This window comes from Ichthyophthirius multifiliis (genome assembly GCF_000220395.1).
Source record: "Ichthyophthirius multifiliis unplaced genomic scaffold scaff_1120509251241, whole genome shotgun sequence".
NCBI lineage: Eukaryota > Ciliophora > Oligohymenophorea > Hymenostomatida > Ichthyophthirius > Ichthyophthirius multifiliis.
The window spans coordinates 53,527-71,577 of NW_004086066.1; the positions used below are offsets into that span (position 1 = coordinate 53,527).

The 18,051-nt window shown below is 16.7% G+C and overlaps 4 protein-coding genes across 4 annotated transcripts, besides 13 other annotated features; all 4 read right to left on the reverse strand. All coding sequences in view use genetic code 6, as the record gives it.

The window, feature by feature from the left end:
• The first annotated feature begins 2,456 nt into the window (after positions 1–2,456).
• Positions 2,457–2,502: a microsatellite.
• A 481-nt stretch (positions 2,503–2,983) lies between these two features.
• Positions 2,984–3,032: a microsatellite.
• Positions 3,033–3,720: 688 nt separating this feature from the next.
• Positions 3,721–3,750: a microsatellite.
• Positions 3,751–4,426: 676 nt separating this feature from the next.
• Positions 4,427–4,457: a microsatellite.
• A 1,043-nt stretch (positions 4,458–5,500) lies between these two features.
• IMG5_166570 (hypothetical protein) lies at positions 5,501–7,667 on the reverse strand (the record flags this gene model as incomplete). The annotated part of the gene is made up of 7 exons (XM_004030125.1): positions 5,501–5,527; positions 5,587–5,802; positions 5,852–6,025; positions 6,140–6,314; positions 6,365–6,488; positions 6,553–6,624; positions 7,520–7,667. 7 exons carry the CDS (start codon positions 7,665–7,667, stop codon positions 5,501–5,503), a joined length of 936 nt encoding a protein of 311 aa, XP_004030173.1.
• Positions 6,828–6,893: a microsatellite.
• Positions 7,668–7,983: 316 nt separating the features above from the next.
• On the reverse strand, positions 7,984–9,085 carry IMG5_166580 (tyrosyl-tRNA synthetase, putative; the record flags this gene model as incomplete). The annotated part of the gene is made up of 2 exons (XM_004030126.1): positions 7,984–8,532; positions 8,660–9,085. 2 exons carry the CDS (start codon positions 9,083–9,085, stop codon positions 7,984–7,986), a joined length of 975 nt encoding a protein of 324 aa, XP_004030174.1.
• A 1,716-nt stretch (positions 9,086–10,801) lies between these two features.
• Positions 10,802–10,919: a microsatellite.
• Positions 10,808–10,919: a microsatellite.
• Positions 10,920–12,470: 1,551 nt separating this feature from the next.
• On the reverse strand, positions 12,471–13,305 carry IMG5_166590 (phosducin family protein, putative; the record flags this gene model as incomplete). Its single annotated transcript, XM_004030127.1, has 2 exons — positions 12,471–12,888; positions 12,942–13,305. Coding segments are annotated over 2 exons (747 nt in total), but the record flags the coding sequence as incomplete, so codon positions are not given.
• Positions 13,306–15,386: 2,081 nt separating this feature from the next.
• Positions 15,387–16,422, reverse strand: IMG5_166600 (hypothetical protein; the record flags this gene model as incomplete). Its single annotated transcript, XM_004030128.1, has 2 exons — positions 15,387–15,455; positions 15,899–16,422. Coding segments are annotated over 2 exons (591 nt in total), but the record flags the coding sequence as incomplete, so codon positions are not given.
• Positions 15,838–15,864: a microsatellite.
• Positions 16,025–16,065: a microsatellite.
• Positions 16,058–16,114: a microsatellite.
• Positions 16,423–16,455: 33 nt separating the features above from the next.
• Positions 16,456–16,510: a microsatellite.
• Positions 16,511–17,665: 1,155 nt separating this feature from the next.
• Positions 17,666–17,695: a microsatellite.
• A 76-nt stretch (positions 17,696–17,771) lies between these two features.
• Positions 17,772–17,814: a microsatellite.
• Positions 17,815–18,051: the final 237 nt, after the last annotated feature.

Below are 18,051 nucleotides of genomic sequence, written 5' to 3' on the forward strand. Positions count from 1 at the left end.
TCAGAAAAGCTTAAACTATGATAAAGACATAAATATCTGTTTGAGCATTTACCAAACGAAAGTTTAATTTCTTCATTATTTTATAGAATTTTCGATGAACAAAAAACTAAAAAATTATCTTAATCTTTTAAAGATATCCAATTTAAATATTATTCATTTAATTCTTTTGAAAAGTTTTTATAGTTAAAACTTCTTTCAATTTGTGTTTTTTATAAAAGCTCTTTTTATAGATTTTCTTATTCTTCAATTTTAGGTTTTTCGTGTATTTGTTCGTTTTTTTCTTATACAATATTTCTTTAGATCTATTCATATTTTTTAACTTTTTCTAAAGCTTATTTTATCACATCATTTTCCTACAATTTTATAGTATTTATTTATCTTGTTTATTCTTCACCTTCTGATTCTTATTCACTTTCAGAATCTGAGAAAACTTATTTCCAAATAAATTATTCTTTTTTATTTTATTTTTTTTGATAAATATTATTATGATTTATTAACCATGTTAATTTTATAAATGTTTTTATTACTTTATTTTATTTTAGAAAGAGTCTTCAAATTATATATCTAATAACTTCAAGTTCAAATATTGATTTTTTAAAATGTAATTTTTATGGAATTTATTTTCATTTTCAAAACTTTTATTTACATAAAATTAAAATATATTTTAATCTTTAAAATGATATTTTGTATTAATTTCTATAGGAATAATAGCACAATTATCATTTATATCATAATCTAAACATTTAGAAAGGACGAAATTGTAACTCCAATTAAAAATTTAAGAATTAAATTCGTTTTTATTAAAAATTTTACTTTTATTATATATTATTTTCTTATATTCATCATATAAATATTTTATCTATATATTTTTTTATTTAAATAAACAAATAAAATAAATTCTAATATTTCTTTATTTTTTTTAACTTCTTCTTTCATTATTTCTGCTTCTTTTTATAAATATGAATCTCCTATCATTTAAATTTAAGAAATACTCCAATTGCTCATATTTTAGGTTATTTCCGCTATTTCAAAATATTCAAACCATCTACTTTTTTTGACTTTCATTTTTTCTAAAATAACAAATAAAACTAATATGTTTATATGAGCTTCATAGTTATCATTCTAATTAAATAAATAGTCATATTCTTTAATTATTTCCTTTATTTCACTTTTTTTAGCCATTTATAAGGATATTATTATGTTATATGGAATACATATAAATGCTTCATACGCATTTATTGTTTTTGTTGTTTTAATTAAGGGTAATTAATCTTAAAAATAAAATTCGATTCCATCCGTTAATATTTTGTTCTATTTTAACCAATTTATATAATTTTAATATTTCTGCTCTTGATTTTTTAATTGAGAACTAGAGTTCATATAAGAAAATATTACTTTATTTCAATTTATTATACTTTTTACTTTTATTTAAATTTTTAACACTATTTTTATTAATTAATAATTAATTTATGAAATAAATGTAAAAAAAAAAAAAAGGAATAAAAATCTTAAAATTAAAAATGAAATATTATATCTTTAATTAATTATTTATCAAATTATTATTTTAAAAAATAAAAATATTATAAAAAATATTAAATAACATGATTAAAATTAAAAGGCTTTTATATTATAATAATAATATAGATTGAAACTTAATAATTAATTTTCAAATATAAAGTAATACAATTAGAAGAATTGTAATTTCAAACAAAGTTTTGCTCCCGGCTTAATCATTATTGGGTAAAGGATCTTACGGTTCAATATATTCTTTTTCAAAATATTCATTAAAATAAGCACATTTCATTTAAGTATTTAATTTATCAGTAAATTCTTAACTTTTATTACTAATATTTTTTAAAGGCATATTCTTCATACATAAGTAATAGCATTATGGCATTCTATCTTTTGATTAACATTTTGTTATCCTGTAACTATTTTCCCAATATTAACAATGTTTGTCATTTTTATAGTAACTTTAGAATATTTTACTTGCTTGCCAGCAATTTACATTAGCAACATCTTGATCACTTTCTTTACCATTACATTAGACTGATCTAACTTCTTTTTTATCAGCACAATAAGTATATTGATAAATTTATGGGGCGTTATCTTAGTTACAACTAATAATGTTAAAAATATAAAATAAAATAGTAAATAATAATAATTATTTAACCATATTTATTTTTATTTTTCAAATAAAATTAATTAATAATGTTTTTATAATAAGATAATTTAATACTATAAATTAAAAAAAATAATAATGGTAAATTCATCAATTGTTAATGTGTAATTTGAAAAATATAAAAATAAAATTAGTTTGTTTTTTAATTTAAATGGTATTTATAAGTGAAATAATAATTTATTGATAAATAAAAGTCAACTATAATATATTCAAAATTTCAATTTAAAATAATATATCTAATATAAACTTATTTTTATATTTTTTAATAAAAGAAAAAATATAATTATAATATATAAAATATTATTTATAAATAAATAAAAAAAATTAATAATAGTATATTCATATAATTATAAATAATTTTAATTTAATTGCTTTATAAATATTTTTATTTTATTTAATTTTAATGATTGAAATGCTTTTTTTAATTTAAAAATAAACATTTAATATATTTATTATAAAGGGTTAAAAAATTAAATTAATAATAAATAAAATACTAATTATAAATATAACTTATAAATCTTTTTTTGTTTTCCTAAAAAAAAATGATTTCAAAAAGCCTAATCCAAATATTTAGCTTTAGTCTAAATATTATTTTAAAATATTCAGCTTTAAAAATAAAAATTCAATTTCTATATAATTCAAATATAAATTGATATTTAATTTTTAATTATATTAATAAATGACATGTTTTGATGATTTGTGTTTTTTTATTCTTTAATAAAAATTTTTTATTTAAATAATTTAAAAATTATTTTTATATATATATTATTATATATTTGATAATTTTTTTAATAAAAACATTAATTAATATATAATATAATAAATATTTATAATATAAATAAAATATAATTTTTTTTTATTAATTTCTATAAAAAATAATTTTATCCTAAACTAAATAATTATAGATTTTATAATATAAATTTATTTTTTCTTTTTATTTTTCAAAAAATTTAATAAAAATCTGTATAAATTTAATATTAACTAATTTATGTAATTTTTTAAAAAAGTATATATTTACAGTATTAAAAATATTTTATTTCACTTTTACTTGCTTTAAAGATTTATAAAATAAAATATTTCTTTTTAAAATCTCTCTTCTTTCTAAAATAGGGATTTTTATTTTTTATTGGTTTTATACAAAGATTTCTGGTAACTTGAATTTATTTTTTAATTTATATAATTTTTAAAAATATTAAATATGATTAATAAAAAATTAAAAAAAGATTTTCATTTTAACAATTTATTATCAAAATTTTTAATTTTTGATATTTTAAGGTTTTATTTTCTTTATGGAATTTCTATACTTTTAAATTAAAAGGTAAACGTATACAAAGCTCTAATTTATCTTGAAATTTATAGGTTTTAATTTTAGTTATAATAATAACATTAATTTTTTTTCGAATCTAAATATAATTGTATACGAAGTTAAGTAATATATAATATTTTTAAATTACTTTTATATAATAAATTATTTAACTTTTAAAATTAATAAATATGATATTTTTTTATTTAATTAATTAATTATAATGCGTTTAAAAAATTAACATAATTACATAATTACATAATTATTAGTAGAGATATAAAAAATTTAATAGATAATAAGCAACAACTATATACATAAAATAAAAGAAATTGGAAAGTAAAAATAAAATTAATTATGTTTATTTTTTATTTAAATTAGTAATAATAAAAAAAAATATACAAAATTCATCTACCTCCTTTCTTTTTTTATTTTTTGAAATTACTTTCTTTAAACTTAACTTTTTTATAAGATTTACTTCTTTAACTATCACAATCATAAGAAAATTATGATTCATTAAAAATTTTTTTCTTTAAAATAGAACGAGGACTATTATCCTAATTAAGTTTAAATTGATCTTAATTTTCGCTACTAAGCCTTTTAATTTTTAATTTATTTAAAGGCGAAAATGGTTATTTTTGTTTTAAATTTTCTTGCTCATTTAATTATGAAGCGTCTTATTATTACTTTATTATCTTTTAATTGTTTTATTAAATTTATTATTCATTTTATTTCTCATATTTTATTTCTGTTAGTTTATCATATTAGCTTTTTTCATTTTAAAATTAGCTTTCTTATTTTTTTAATTATACAAGCTATGTATTATTTACTATAATTGATTCTTCTTTTAATTAATTATTTTAACTTTATTCTTGAATTTATTCAATTTATTTAACTCTGTTTTAGTCATTTATTTCTTTTTCAACTTAAAAAACCGAATATACTATTTATTTTTTATTTATCTTTTTATTTATTAAATAATAAATTTAAATTAATTATTTATTTAAATTACAATCTCTTCTTCTTAAAAAAAGTCCTTTTTTGTTAAAATTTCACTTTAATCAATATCTATTGTTCCATGGTTTTAAATCAATGAATCTTTTCCTTCAATGGAATTATTTCCAAACAGATTTTTATGTTGCTAACTTTAATTCTCCTCTTCGTTTATAATGTTTTTATTGCTTAAACTATTATTCATTTCTGTACATTCAATTTTATTTTTATCACAATTTTTTGTTTATGATGAATGTATTGTTTTACTTTCTTATTTTAAATAGCCACAGCATGTGCCCATTTATTAAAATATTTTATTAACTCTATTTTAATTTTTATTACTTTTTTTTAATAATAAAATATATTAAAATAATTTTTTTTAATCAAAAAAAAAATATTATTTAATAATTATTAATGATAAATAAATAAAAAAAATATAATTGTTTTTATAGAAAATCAAAATTCAAATTAATTTTTTTATAATTATATAATAAATTTTATCAATCAAATATTTATTTATGTATTTATTATTTAATTTTTAGATATTTAACTTGGAGAATTAAAATCTATTTGTATACTAAAAAATTATATGCATTTTTAATTTAAATAAATATTAAAATAAAATATTTTATTATTTTTCTTTAAAAATTTATATTTAAATTAAACTTTATTATTGTTTTTTAACAATTCTAATGGTATAAATATAATTATTATTTAAAAAAATAAAAAAAAATATCATAATTAATTAAAATTCCCTAAAAATTAATTATTTTTTTTCATACCATATTAAAGAATTTAATATATTTTTTAAAAATTTCAAAAAACAAAAGCAAAAAAACCAAAAAATAATATTTTAAATATTTCACTATTAGAATTTTTTAAATAAAGTAATTATATATTATTATTTATTTAATTTTTATTAATCTATATTTTTTTTTAATCAATTTTTCCTGTTCTCCATTTAATACTATCAGAAACTCCATGTAATTAATTTTTTAAAATTTTAGGATTTGCCCATGAGCTATTCATGTATTAATCCTCATCATCTTCTTCTAATTACTTATTAAAATTATTAAATAACAATTAAATAGAAAATTATATAATTATATACTTTATTTTCTTCTTGTTTTTTGTAATAATAAGATAACATTTTTTTATGTGTTTCTTAATCTATCATAGGTTCTCTTGCTGGTGCACTAGATCCAGTTTTAGTTAACTTAGCAATGATTTTGGTTTTTTCATTTTTTCCTGTATAATCTCTTAATAATTTACTTCTTAAAAGTTCTTTTCCAGCCCACCACAAAGACGTATTTTTTGCTTCTAAGTACTATTTTTTTAGTATTAATAATTTGTTTTAAATAATATATATTTCATACATCACCAACATCAAATTCTCTTCCTTCAAATTAAAATTAGTTTTCTAAAATAAGTTTAGCTGGTTCCCATTCTGGTAAGCCATAGTATCCAGGATAAGCAATCATTACTGCACCTCTTAATAAATCAATTTATTATTTTAATTACGAAGCTACAAGGTTTTTTTTAAGTGCAACCTTTTTTATAAATAAATATATAAAAAGATATAATTTAATAAAAACTATAAAGTTAGATTAATAAATATATTTTTAATAATTAATTATTTAACAATATATAAAAAATATATTTACATTTTCTTTAGATATAGCTTATTTTGCTTATACAACCTATTCAATCATCATATTAGTTACTTACTCATTTAAAATTAAACCATATCTATATGCAGAAGGATCTTAATTATATCTTTCTCCGTTTTTAGGGACAGGAGGTTCACAATATTTCTTTTTATCATTTGAAAGCGTCTCCCTAAATTTATTTTAAATTATTAATTAATATTTAAATGATATATTTTTTACATAGTTTATTTTATAACTTCGGGTTCTGATAATCCTCTAAGTTCCTCAGGTTTCATTACTCCATGAGTAGCTAAATCTTCAATACTTACTGCTAATCTATCTATAATTATTCTTAAGTTATTAACTTTTTTATTTATAATTTATAAAATATATATAAATGTTTTTAAGTAATATTTTTGTTTTTTTACTTTCTACTAATTACTCAATAAGTTATTCAATAGGAGTTGCATTTGTAACTTCATATAAAAATTAATTGAATTCTGTTTTTTTATAATGTATTAAAACCATTTTATTTTTCTTAATTTTTTGTTTATTATATTATTTTTTTTAAAAAAATATTATAATTATATAATCAAATTAAAAAAAAATAATTAAAATATTTAAATTAATTACATTTATAAAAATTTAAGAAATTAGAATTAATAATATTTACTATAATCATTATATTAATTTTTTTGTTCGAATATATAAAATAATACAACATTATTATATTTAAAATTTAAAAGAAAATTATTATTTTTAAAATAATCTTTTTGTTAATCAATATTTTTGTGTATCCTTAAGAATATTTTAGTATTATTAAACTATATAAAAACTTCTAAAACAAAAATAATTTATAAAAATATAAAATATGTATGGTTTTTAAATTGAATTATAAAATATTGGGTAAATTGATATATTCAATCAAACGGATTTAAAATTTGATATATTAGAATATTTATTTTTTTCATTACTAATTTTAATATTTTTAAATTATGCCTTTTAATTAATTATTTTCAGTCTATATTTTAGTATTTTAAGATTTTTCTAAATAATAATAAAAAAAATTAAAGTAAAAAATCAAAAGAGTATATATAATATTTATTGTGAAAAAAATATTATATAAAGAAATTAGAAATGAATTTAATCGAAAAATCTTAAAAACTAATAAAAAAAGAAAACAAACAATTAAAAAAAATACTTAAATATTTTAAATAAAAAAACAAAGACCTTAAAAATTAAATTATGCTAGTTAAAAGATAAATAAAGTAAATAGATTAATAATAAAAAATAACAAAAAACAAAATATTTATATACCTATGAATTAACTTTATAAAGAGTTTATATTTTATATATATTTTCATATTATTTCAATTAAATGATAGTTTTTCTTACCAAATCTAATAACTAAATATTTATTTAAAAAAGCTTTGTCTTTAATTAATTAAGATAAGTTTTAAGCTTCTTCTATAGTTATCTTTTCACCATTAACATAAGCACCACCCATATTAATATTTCTTCTAACTTCAGCTTTACTTTTCATTATATTTAACTCAACCATTAAATTTACAAAGTTTTGAACTTTTTGTAAATTTTTAATTTCGAATTACAATTTAGAAGTGAATTAATCAAAAAAAATATTATTTCTTTATCACTTTGTTATTTCTTGATTTTTTTAAAAATAAAATTTTTTAACATGTTTTACTAAAACTTTAAAATCTGTGTAAAAGAATTTCTCGGCAGTCTTTTATGCATTTAGTGTAGTTTCTTCCTACATTCCTCCACTTAACATCCCAATTATTTATTCAGCTAATTTATTTTAGGCTATTCTTTTCTCAGGATGTTCCTTCATTTTTATTTCAATCTATAAATAAATAATTACATATAATATATTTTTTTTTATATTAAACTTCTTGTATTTAATCTAAACGAAGAAAAGTAAGCATTTTCAAATATTAAATACTTTATTAATCTGGTGTATTAATCAAATATTAATAAACATCATAATATTTTGTTTTTTTAGAGTCAATCCATAATGCATTTCCTTCACTTTTACCAAACTTTTTGCCTTAAGAAGTCAAAATTAAATTTGTAGTAATACCAAAAGCTTCACTTTTATGTTTTCTTCTAATTAGATCTATTCCACTTGTAATATTTCCCCATTAATCACTTCCTCCAACCTATAATACGCAATTTTTATCAACAAATAGTCTTTCAAAATCGTATGCTTATAATAATGTATAAGTAAATTCAGTATATGATATTCCTTAGTCTGTTTCTAATCTTTTAGCTATGGTATCTTTATTTAAAAGAGTATTCATTCTAAAATATTTTCCTATATCTCTTATAAAATCTATGATATTCATGTTTTTATAAAATTCATAATTATTTATTATTTCAAAACTTCCCTTTATTTGTTAATTCAAAATAAAATAAGATTAATTATATATATATTTTTATATATTTTACATCTATTTATTAAGGTAAATCTAAATTTTCTTTATTTTTTTCTAAAAATCTAAATATGTTTTCAACAGAAATTCTTAAAATATCTTCAATTCCTTTTAAATTTTCAGTTACTTAATCTCTACTTAGCATTTCTCGTTCTTAATTCTTTCCTGAAGGATCGCCAATTAAACCAGTGGCTCCTCCAATTAAAAAAATAGGCTTTATTCCAATTAGAGCCAGTCTTACCATAGTCAAAATTGAAACTAAGTTCCCTAAATGCAAAGAATCTGCAGTTGGATCAAATCCAGCATATGCTGAAAAGTGAGTTTTTTATGGATATTATGTTTTCAATTATTTAAAAAAATCATGAGATTATAATATTTCATTTGTTGTCTGATATAATAATTCCCGATTCTTTAATAATAGAGCTGGTGGTTGAATATATATTTAAGAAAAATTTTATTTTTTATTTTTAATTAAAAATTTAGAACTTATATATAATTTTTTATACATTTTTTTTTTTTAAAAAAAAAAAGATTTTAATTTTATTCATAATTTAATAAAAAGTAAAATATAAATACAAAAAAGCTAAATTAAATTTTTTAATATTTTATTTTTTTTCTATTTTCATTTAAACTTTAATGCTCTTAAATTTAATAGTTTTTGAGTATTTTCTTTATTTTTCTCTTCAGTTATTTAAATATTATTATCATAACTTTCGATTTTTTTCAAAGATATATTTGTATTCTTATTGATATTTATAGAAGATGAACTTTAAATTCTAAACTTATATTTTTTTTATTAGTTTACAGTAATTTTATTTTTAGAATTAGCTTATAAATTTAAATGATCAGAATTGTGAATTGTTTTATTTGTATAATAAAATTTATTATAATTAGTAATAAAATTTTCATTTTATTAAAGTTATTTATTTTAAGAATTTCTTTTGCTTAAAGTTTGGTAATATTTATTTTCTTATAAATTTTATTCTTTAGAAATTAACAAATAAACTTCAAAACAACTTTCACAAACTCTAACATTTTGATATTTATCATAAATATAATTTTATTTAATCATATTTTCTATAAAAATGCCTTTTTTTTAACATATTTTTTCAACCTTATTTTTCGTTATTTCATTATAATTTGAAGTTTCATTACCACAAACATAACATATATATATTTTTTTTTAATATTAACTATTTAATTAAAATTATTTTTTATATAATGAGGAATCACAAACTCATAACAAAATGAATATGGAAGTATATTTTTAGGCTTATCAAACTATATTTAATTACAATTAATTAAATAATAGTGACTTCCAGCTTTTTTAAAATAAAGTAATGCTTATTTTACTTTACATGATTAAGTAAATTCTAATTATTCAATAATTCTTTTCGTTATATATTTTAAATGATTTGCTGTATTTTCTGTTACTTTTTCCATAACATAAAGCATTTATGGACCTTCGAAACTTATTAATGACGTGTAATTATTTTATTCTTTCATTATACTTTTATATCTTTCTATTTTAATGTAATTTTCATTATAAAGAATTTAAAAATAATCATTTTCATCACTTTTTATAAAGGTTTATAAGTAATAGTAATAACCCTGTTTCAAATAAACTTTTTCTTAAAAATATTTTCTTATTTCATTCTCATTTTAAATATGTTTAATTTCTAACTTATTTTCATTATTTAATATACATTATGTTAATATTAATTAGTTCTTTAATAAATGAAGAATTATTTGTTCATCTGATGAATTTTCATGACGCTTTTTTAAGATCCGACCGCAATGCTTTGAGCGAAAATACCATTAAAATTATTAAAGTTCATCTAAAATAAATATTTCAGGAATATACAAACAATCTAAATAAGATTTTTAATCATTTTGAGCTTTAATAAGTTCATAAAACAAATTTAACATTTTTAAAAATTAAAGTTGAGTTATATATATTTTAAGATTTTATTATTTTTAAATATATTGTTTTAATTTTACTAAATTATAATTTAATATTTTAATAAATATATAATTTTTTTATTATTTATTCATATTATTTTTTCTTTCTTTCTTTCTTTTTTTTTCATATATACAATCAAAAAACAAAACAAAACAAAAATAATAAATGGTCTGGTCTTATTATTTTTTGATTAAGTCTTTTTTTTTTAAAAAAAAAAAAAGATATATAATATTTAAAGCAACCAATTATAGAAAGAAACCTTAAAGAAAATAAATAAATAAAAAAATAAGATAAATATAAAAATATTTTAATTAATAATTATTAAAAAATAAAATAAAAAACAATTATAATAATAAAAATAAATAAATAAAAAATAAATGTTTTTAAGAAGAAATATTAAAAATATAACAAATGTGATTTAAAAATCTACCAATAATAATTTAAAAATTAAATTAAATATGATATCATTTAATGGAGTAAATTATAATTAAAAATCATCCTTTAAAATCTTAACTAATTCTATTTAATACTAAATAATATCAACAAAAGAACTACATGAATAAAAGAAAAATCTAAGCAAATTCAAGGCATTTTTCAAGGAATTTGTTCTTTTATTAATAGAAGGAACGCGTGATACATTTTCAGATATTAAATGGATATTAGCCTTAAAACAATAAAAGAGGAAAGATTAATATACAGGATACGAAATACGTGAAGCATAACAGATAAAATCTGATTTGTTTAAAATCATTCCTTTTTCATTATTTGTAATAATTCCTGCAGCAGAATTACTATTACCCTTATACTTGATATTTTTTCCTAATGCAATGCCTTCCTAATTTACTTTTGATTACACATATGAATAATAAATTCAATAAAAAGAAGACAAATAAGCATAATCACATATAGACCTAGTATTATTATTAAAAAATCATTTAGTTATGAATTGTCAAGCATATTAAAGTGATTTTACAAATATAGATACTTATAAAAAGGCGTTTTTTACGAACTATAAATAATTCGAAGAAAAAGGATTAGATTATAAAAAATTGGATGTTAAATAACTTATTGAAATATGTAACTTTTTAGGAATGGAATATATAGCTGGAACATTTATTCTATCTAAATTTATTTAATTATCTTATAATATTCCAGTTTGGATTATTAATAAACTAAGTGCGAAGAAAAAATATGAGTATTCAAATTATTCTATTGATTTAAAGTTTAGAGTCTTAAAGTATTTTCAAAGACAAATCCTACTTTACCAAATCAAAAAACATTTGAAATTATTAAGAAAATAAGATTATGCTTTATTTAATCTAGGATTTCATGATATTAAAGGACATAGAATCACAACATTTTCAAGAGAAAGAGGAATAACAACTATATCTTGTTATGAAACACTTAAATAATTAATCGCTAAAGATTGGGTTAATGAATCTGTTAAAAGAAAGTTCAATGATAATGATATGATATGGTATGCTATTATGACTTATGATTTTTTAAAGAATGCTAATAACGAATAAAATTGATGTGTATTTAAATTAAAAAAAAAATATAAATCTCTGTAATATTTTTAAATATATATTAAAAAAGATATATTTATATTGATTTATAAATATAAAAAATATTGTATTTTTTATTTGTTTTTAATTAAATCTTTTTTAAAAAAATATGTTTTTAATATTCTCTTTTATTTAATTCATACTATTTTTTAAATAATAATTTATTTTAAAATAAAAGTTCATTTTTTTTTATTTAGTTTGTAATAAAAAAAAAAAAAAAAATTAAAATATTTTTATATTATCTAAAAGCTATTTTTTCATAATTAATTATTCGTTTTTTTGCTATTTTTAAAGTGGTATAAAATTAATATAGAATATAAAATATTACAAATAAGCACATAAAAATATACTAATAGAAATATCATTAAATATGATATATATAAAAATATATTATTTAATTCAATCTTTTAACTTTTTAATATTTTTAGAGACATATTCTCTATCATCAACTTTGTCTAAATACCCCCCTCCGTAATTTTTAAAAGGTCTATTAAGCATACTTTTATATTGTTAAATTTCTTCATCTTAATTATTAAATTCTTCATTAACAATGACACTATGTTAATGGAGTAGCTTTTCTATATTTTCTTTTGTTACTTTTCCAATAAATTTATCAATACTTTATAAATTAACTACCATTTTTCCTCCTTTATAAATAATGAAGCAAGGACAATTACTTTCAGGGAAGTTTTCAACACATTTTGTAGCTACAATTTTTACAAACTTTACAAGTGGATATTCTATTGCTAATCGTGAAAAATATTAATTTATTAATAAACAATACTATTTTTTTAATATTGAAAAATATATTTTAATAATCTTTTTTTTTTTTTTACTTCATTTGAATCATTATACATATGTAAAACAACCCATGATTCAGGCGGCGCATTTGAAACATGTTCAACATATTAATCTTTAGAAATTTCATATACTGAACCAAAATGTGGCTTTTAAGCTATTTCTTACATTTCTTTCATTCTTTTTTATTAATATTCTTTAAAAAAATCATCATCTTCAAATTCATTTTCTAAATCTGATAAATCATCTTTTTAAATTTATTTCTCTTATTATTCAAGCTTTTCTTATGCTTATTAATTTAGCTCCCATTACTAAGCAACATATGGCTTTTGTTCAAAGTTTCCTAATTTTCTTTAAATGTCATCCCATTCAGTTGATACTCCGTTTGCCATTATTTTTTGTTATTAAATTTTGTTTTAATATTATATTTTTTTATAAATAGAAATTAAACATTAATTTTATTTTAATATAATTTTTTATTTAAAAAATAAAAAGCATTAATTATGAATTTATTTCTATTTAATCCATAAAAAAAAAAAAGATATTTAAATTGTATATTTAATATATTTATAAATTTTAACAAAAAATATTATATTAAAAAAAATAACAAAATGTAATTTAATTTTTATGTTCTTTTATTCAAATATAAATTGCTTATCTATTATTTGAAAAGTTAGTATCGTGATAAAAAGATACTATATTTTATTCTAAAATTAATCTATTTTGCAATATTTACGGTTATTTATTATTTGTATTTTTTTCATTAAAATACTATTTTTTTAAAGAATAAATATTATTTTCATTATCTTCAGCAAATAATTCAAAAATATTTTAATTCTTATTTATTTAAATGAAATTTTTATTTATTTTAATTTATTTTTCAATTTAAGCTATTTCATTAATGATTTATACAGGTTCCTTTTTTTATAATAATTAATTTTAAAATATTTTTTTTTTTTTTAACCTATTATTTTTCTTATAAATCAAATAAATATAATGTACCCTCACTATCATTAACTAAAAATTTATTAATATCATCTAAGTTATTATCATTAGAACTATTCTATATACATTTTATTTAAAAGTTTGAGAAGTTTTATATCACAAGCAAAGGATCAGCAAAAGTCTTTATATATATTTTTACTGATCCATCTAAATATCCAGCAAAGATTAAATTAGATTCTTCTGGAATATTACAACAAGTACAATATTTATCTCCATATAATTTTGGGTATTTTACTTTGTTTGTACCAAATTTATCTGTTTTAATTAATCCTATAGATGTACAAACATATATCCTAAAAAATTTATTTTTAATTTTTAAAAATTTAACTTTACGTGTCATCCTTTTCATCAGTTTAAAAATCGAAACATGTTATTTCTTAATTTTAATATTGATCATATAAATTTATTTAATTATTGCTTGATATCTATATTTAATTATCAAATATACTAATATATATGATAGTTTTTTATATAAAAAACCTTTATTTTTGAATATTTCCCAAAATCAACATAATTTCTTTCTGCTTCTTCGTTAGTTAATTCAATAATATTCCATAAAATAATTTTTCCAAATTAATCTAAAGAATATATTTCGAATTTTCTTTAGTTGGTAATAATTTTAATTACACTTCCAGAATGTGCCACGCTATTATATTCATCTAAAAAAGGATTCACAACACAAGCTAAAAATTCAGTTTAGAAAGAAGGTAATCTTAGTATACAATTATTTAGATTTAAATCCTAACTTATGAAATTATCTAAAAAATATATATATTATTTATTTATTTTAAAAATTTATAATATATAATAGACTATATTATTTTTAATGGAAAAAATCAGTTTCTTTTAAATCCCATATATTTAAAGATCCTGTAAATGTTCCAGCAATTAAAATATTGTTTGATATTGAAATGCTAGAAATTAAATTAGAATTTATAAAATATTTGCAAATTTTATAGTTTTTATATTGTATTATTAAAGTACATTTTTAATTATTAAGAATGCCTTAATAAACAATATATTATTCCTAATTATCTGAACTAAGTATATTTTATATCACTATCTATTTCATATTTTTTAATATCATAGGTATTTCATATTATACTAATTCTTAATTTTCTTATATCTTTTTATTATTTGAAGAATCTAAATTTAATATTTCTTCAAAAATACAATAAGTATTATTTATAAATCTTTATATAAAAAAAAATTAATATTTATTAAAACTAAAACCAAAAAAAAATCATACTCTATTAATTTTGTTGTATCATCTAAATTCTTAATTGAGTTTTTACTTTAAATATTATTTTTATTATTTTATTTGTTCGCTAAAAAAGTTCTTGTCTAATCCTCTGGGCATTAATTACAGAAATCATTTTAATCACTTTTATTTTTTATTTAATATAAATTAAAATACAATTAAAAATATATATAATGATTACTATAAATTGGTTTATACTTCTTTATCTATAATATTATCACCTGTTAATCAGCAGAGTTCTTATACATCCTCCTTTAATTTTATTAACATAATTTTCATATTCGGCCTATTTTTTTTTTATTAGAAATAAATATTTAATAATATTATTTAAAAAAATTTACTAGTTTATTCTAATTCAAATAATGTCTCAAAATATTCAACTTCGAATTGAATTAAGCTTTTCAACATTTTAACCCTTTCTTATTACTACTCTATTTTAACTTAAGATACATGGAAATACGTATTTTCGTTTTATTGAAGATTAACTTAAATAGCTCCTTCATTATCTTTATAAATATAATCAGTATTAGGATTATATTTAGGTTTTAGTTCTACATCTTTAACAAAATAATTTGAATAATTAGAAGTTTAATTTTCGTCATAATTATATTATTTATATTCGAATTATTATTATTATTATATTTATATTTATTATTAAGCCTTTTAAAAATCTTAATCTTAATCTTAATCTTAATTTTTATTTTTATTTTAATTATTTTTAGACATTACTTCTTTATATTCTTCCTCTTCTTCCTTTAAATTAGAAATAACTTTTTACTTTTATTCATTGATTACTTAGTTTTTTTTTTATTTTGGAGGCTATTTATCAGGATTATCTCTCATATATTTATCAAGTTTTTCTTATCTTAAAATTTCTTCTTATCTAAATTTTTCTTGTTATTCTTCCTCTTCTTTTTTTTTCTTTGCTTCTTCTTCCTTTCTTTTCAGCATTTCTTGCTTTTACCAATCAATTTCTCCTTTTACTGTTTAAGGCAATTTAGGCTTCAAAATTTCTTAAGTTGGTTTTTCTTCCTCATAATCATCGAAATCTTCTTAATATTCATCAGAATCATTATAAGCAGTTTACTTTTAAGAACTATTTTTCAAACCAGGTTAATAGTTGATATTTGGATTTTATTATTTAATAATTTTCTTGTGAATGTTTATCATTTTTCCTTGATTTGGCTATATCTATGGCTATTATATTATTTAATTTATATCTTAATTACTAATTAATTATTTTCGATTAGTCTTAAAAGGAGTTTTTCTACCTGCTAAGTCGGGTTTTTTTAATAATTCCAGTTCTTCTTATTTTTAAAATTCCTATTCTTAATTATTTTTTTAATTTAATTATTATTCTATTAAATCATCTACATTTTATTATATTATTTATTCTTTTTCTTTTTTTTTATATTATAATTCTTTAAATTTTTATTTTTTTACATTTTTAAAAATTTGGCTTGAATTTAAAAATAGGAAACTCTTTTGTCTTTTCTTGTTGTTTTTCTTATATACTCTTTTATTCTTCTTATTATTAATATTATTATTTATCTTCATCTGTGTTTTTTGTAACTCGTTTTACATTAATTTTTTATGGTTTAAATATAAAATTAGAATTATTTTCTGGTAAATTTTATGATTACTAAAATTCTTCACTTTCTTAAAAAGGTGAATCTTTATTTAAATTTTTGCGTATTTTTATTTAAGGCTTTATAGGGGAAAATGCTTATTATTACATCTCATCTTTTTGTTTGGGTTTCTTTTTTTGAAAAATACTACAAATAAAACTTTTTATTTTTTACATTAAATAATGGATTAACATTTAGTTCATTTGCTATCATAGCATCTATATCTTCTTATTGCTACTTTTTCTTTATTTATATTTTATTTAGTTAATTTTTTTTTTCTTATATTACTATTTAAAATGGTTTTTTTTGGCCTGGTCTCATTTTCTTTATTTTTTTATTTTAAATATAGATTTTGAAATAAAGATAGAGTAGTATTTTTTTTTAATATTAGTTTTTTTTTTATTAAAGCAAAAATATTTTTCGGAAATAATTTAAATTAATTAAGTAAAACTGCTTTTATAATAAAATAATTTTATTTATTATATTACCTTTTAATATAAAATATCAAATATTTATTATTCAATTTGTCATAATAATAAATATCAATATTTATTATAACAAATTTGTAAATATTTATAGAGGATAAAATAAAATACTACCCATAATTTATTTAAAATTATTAAATATTTATTTTACGAATTTTTTTTTTTTATTTGATATAAAAAACTTATAAAATTTAAAGATTTAAATATAATTAATTATACCAGAAATAAATTATATAAAACAAATTATAAAATAAATTTAAAATTTTTTATTGAATTTTTAAACATAAAATTTATGTCAAAATTTTGTAATAATCTGAATACTCATTATTTAAAAGTAATTTAGAACTATTAATTATATCTTTATTTAATATTAAGTATTTATTTTTGAAACATATATATTTGAAAATATATATAATAAATAGAATAAATTAAATATATAATATAATTTCTTAATATTTACACTATTTAAAACATATATTATTATCATTTAAAAATATATTTAAAAAAAATATAATTAGAAATAAATTATTTATATTATTATATTTTATAAATATTATAATTTATTATTTAAATCTAATAGTATTTTTAAGATGTATAGTTTTATAAAAAATATATTTATTATGTTGATTGCATTTACTTATCTTCACAAAGTTTTAAGTAATGAATAAAATGCTCCTAATATTTTCTAATATACATATTGTTCAGATAAATATCATGTAAGACAAATTTAGTGCAAAAATAAAGATGACTAAGTTTAATATTAAGCATG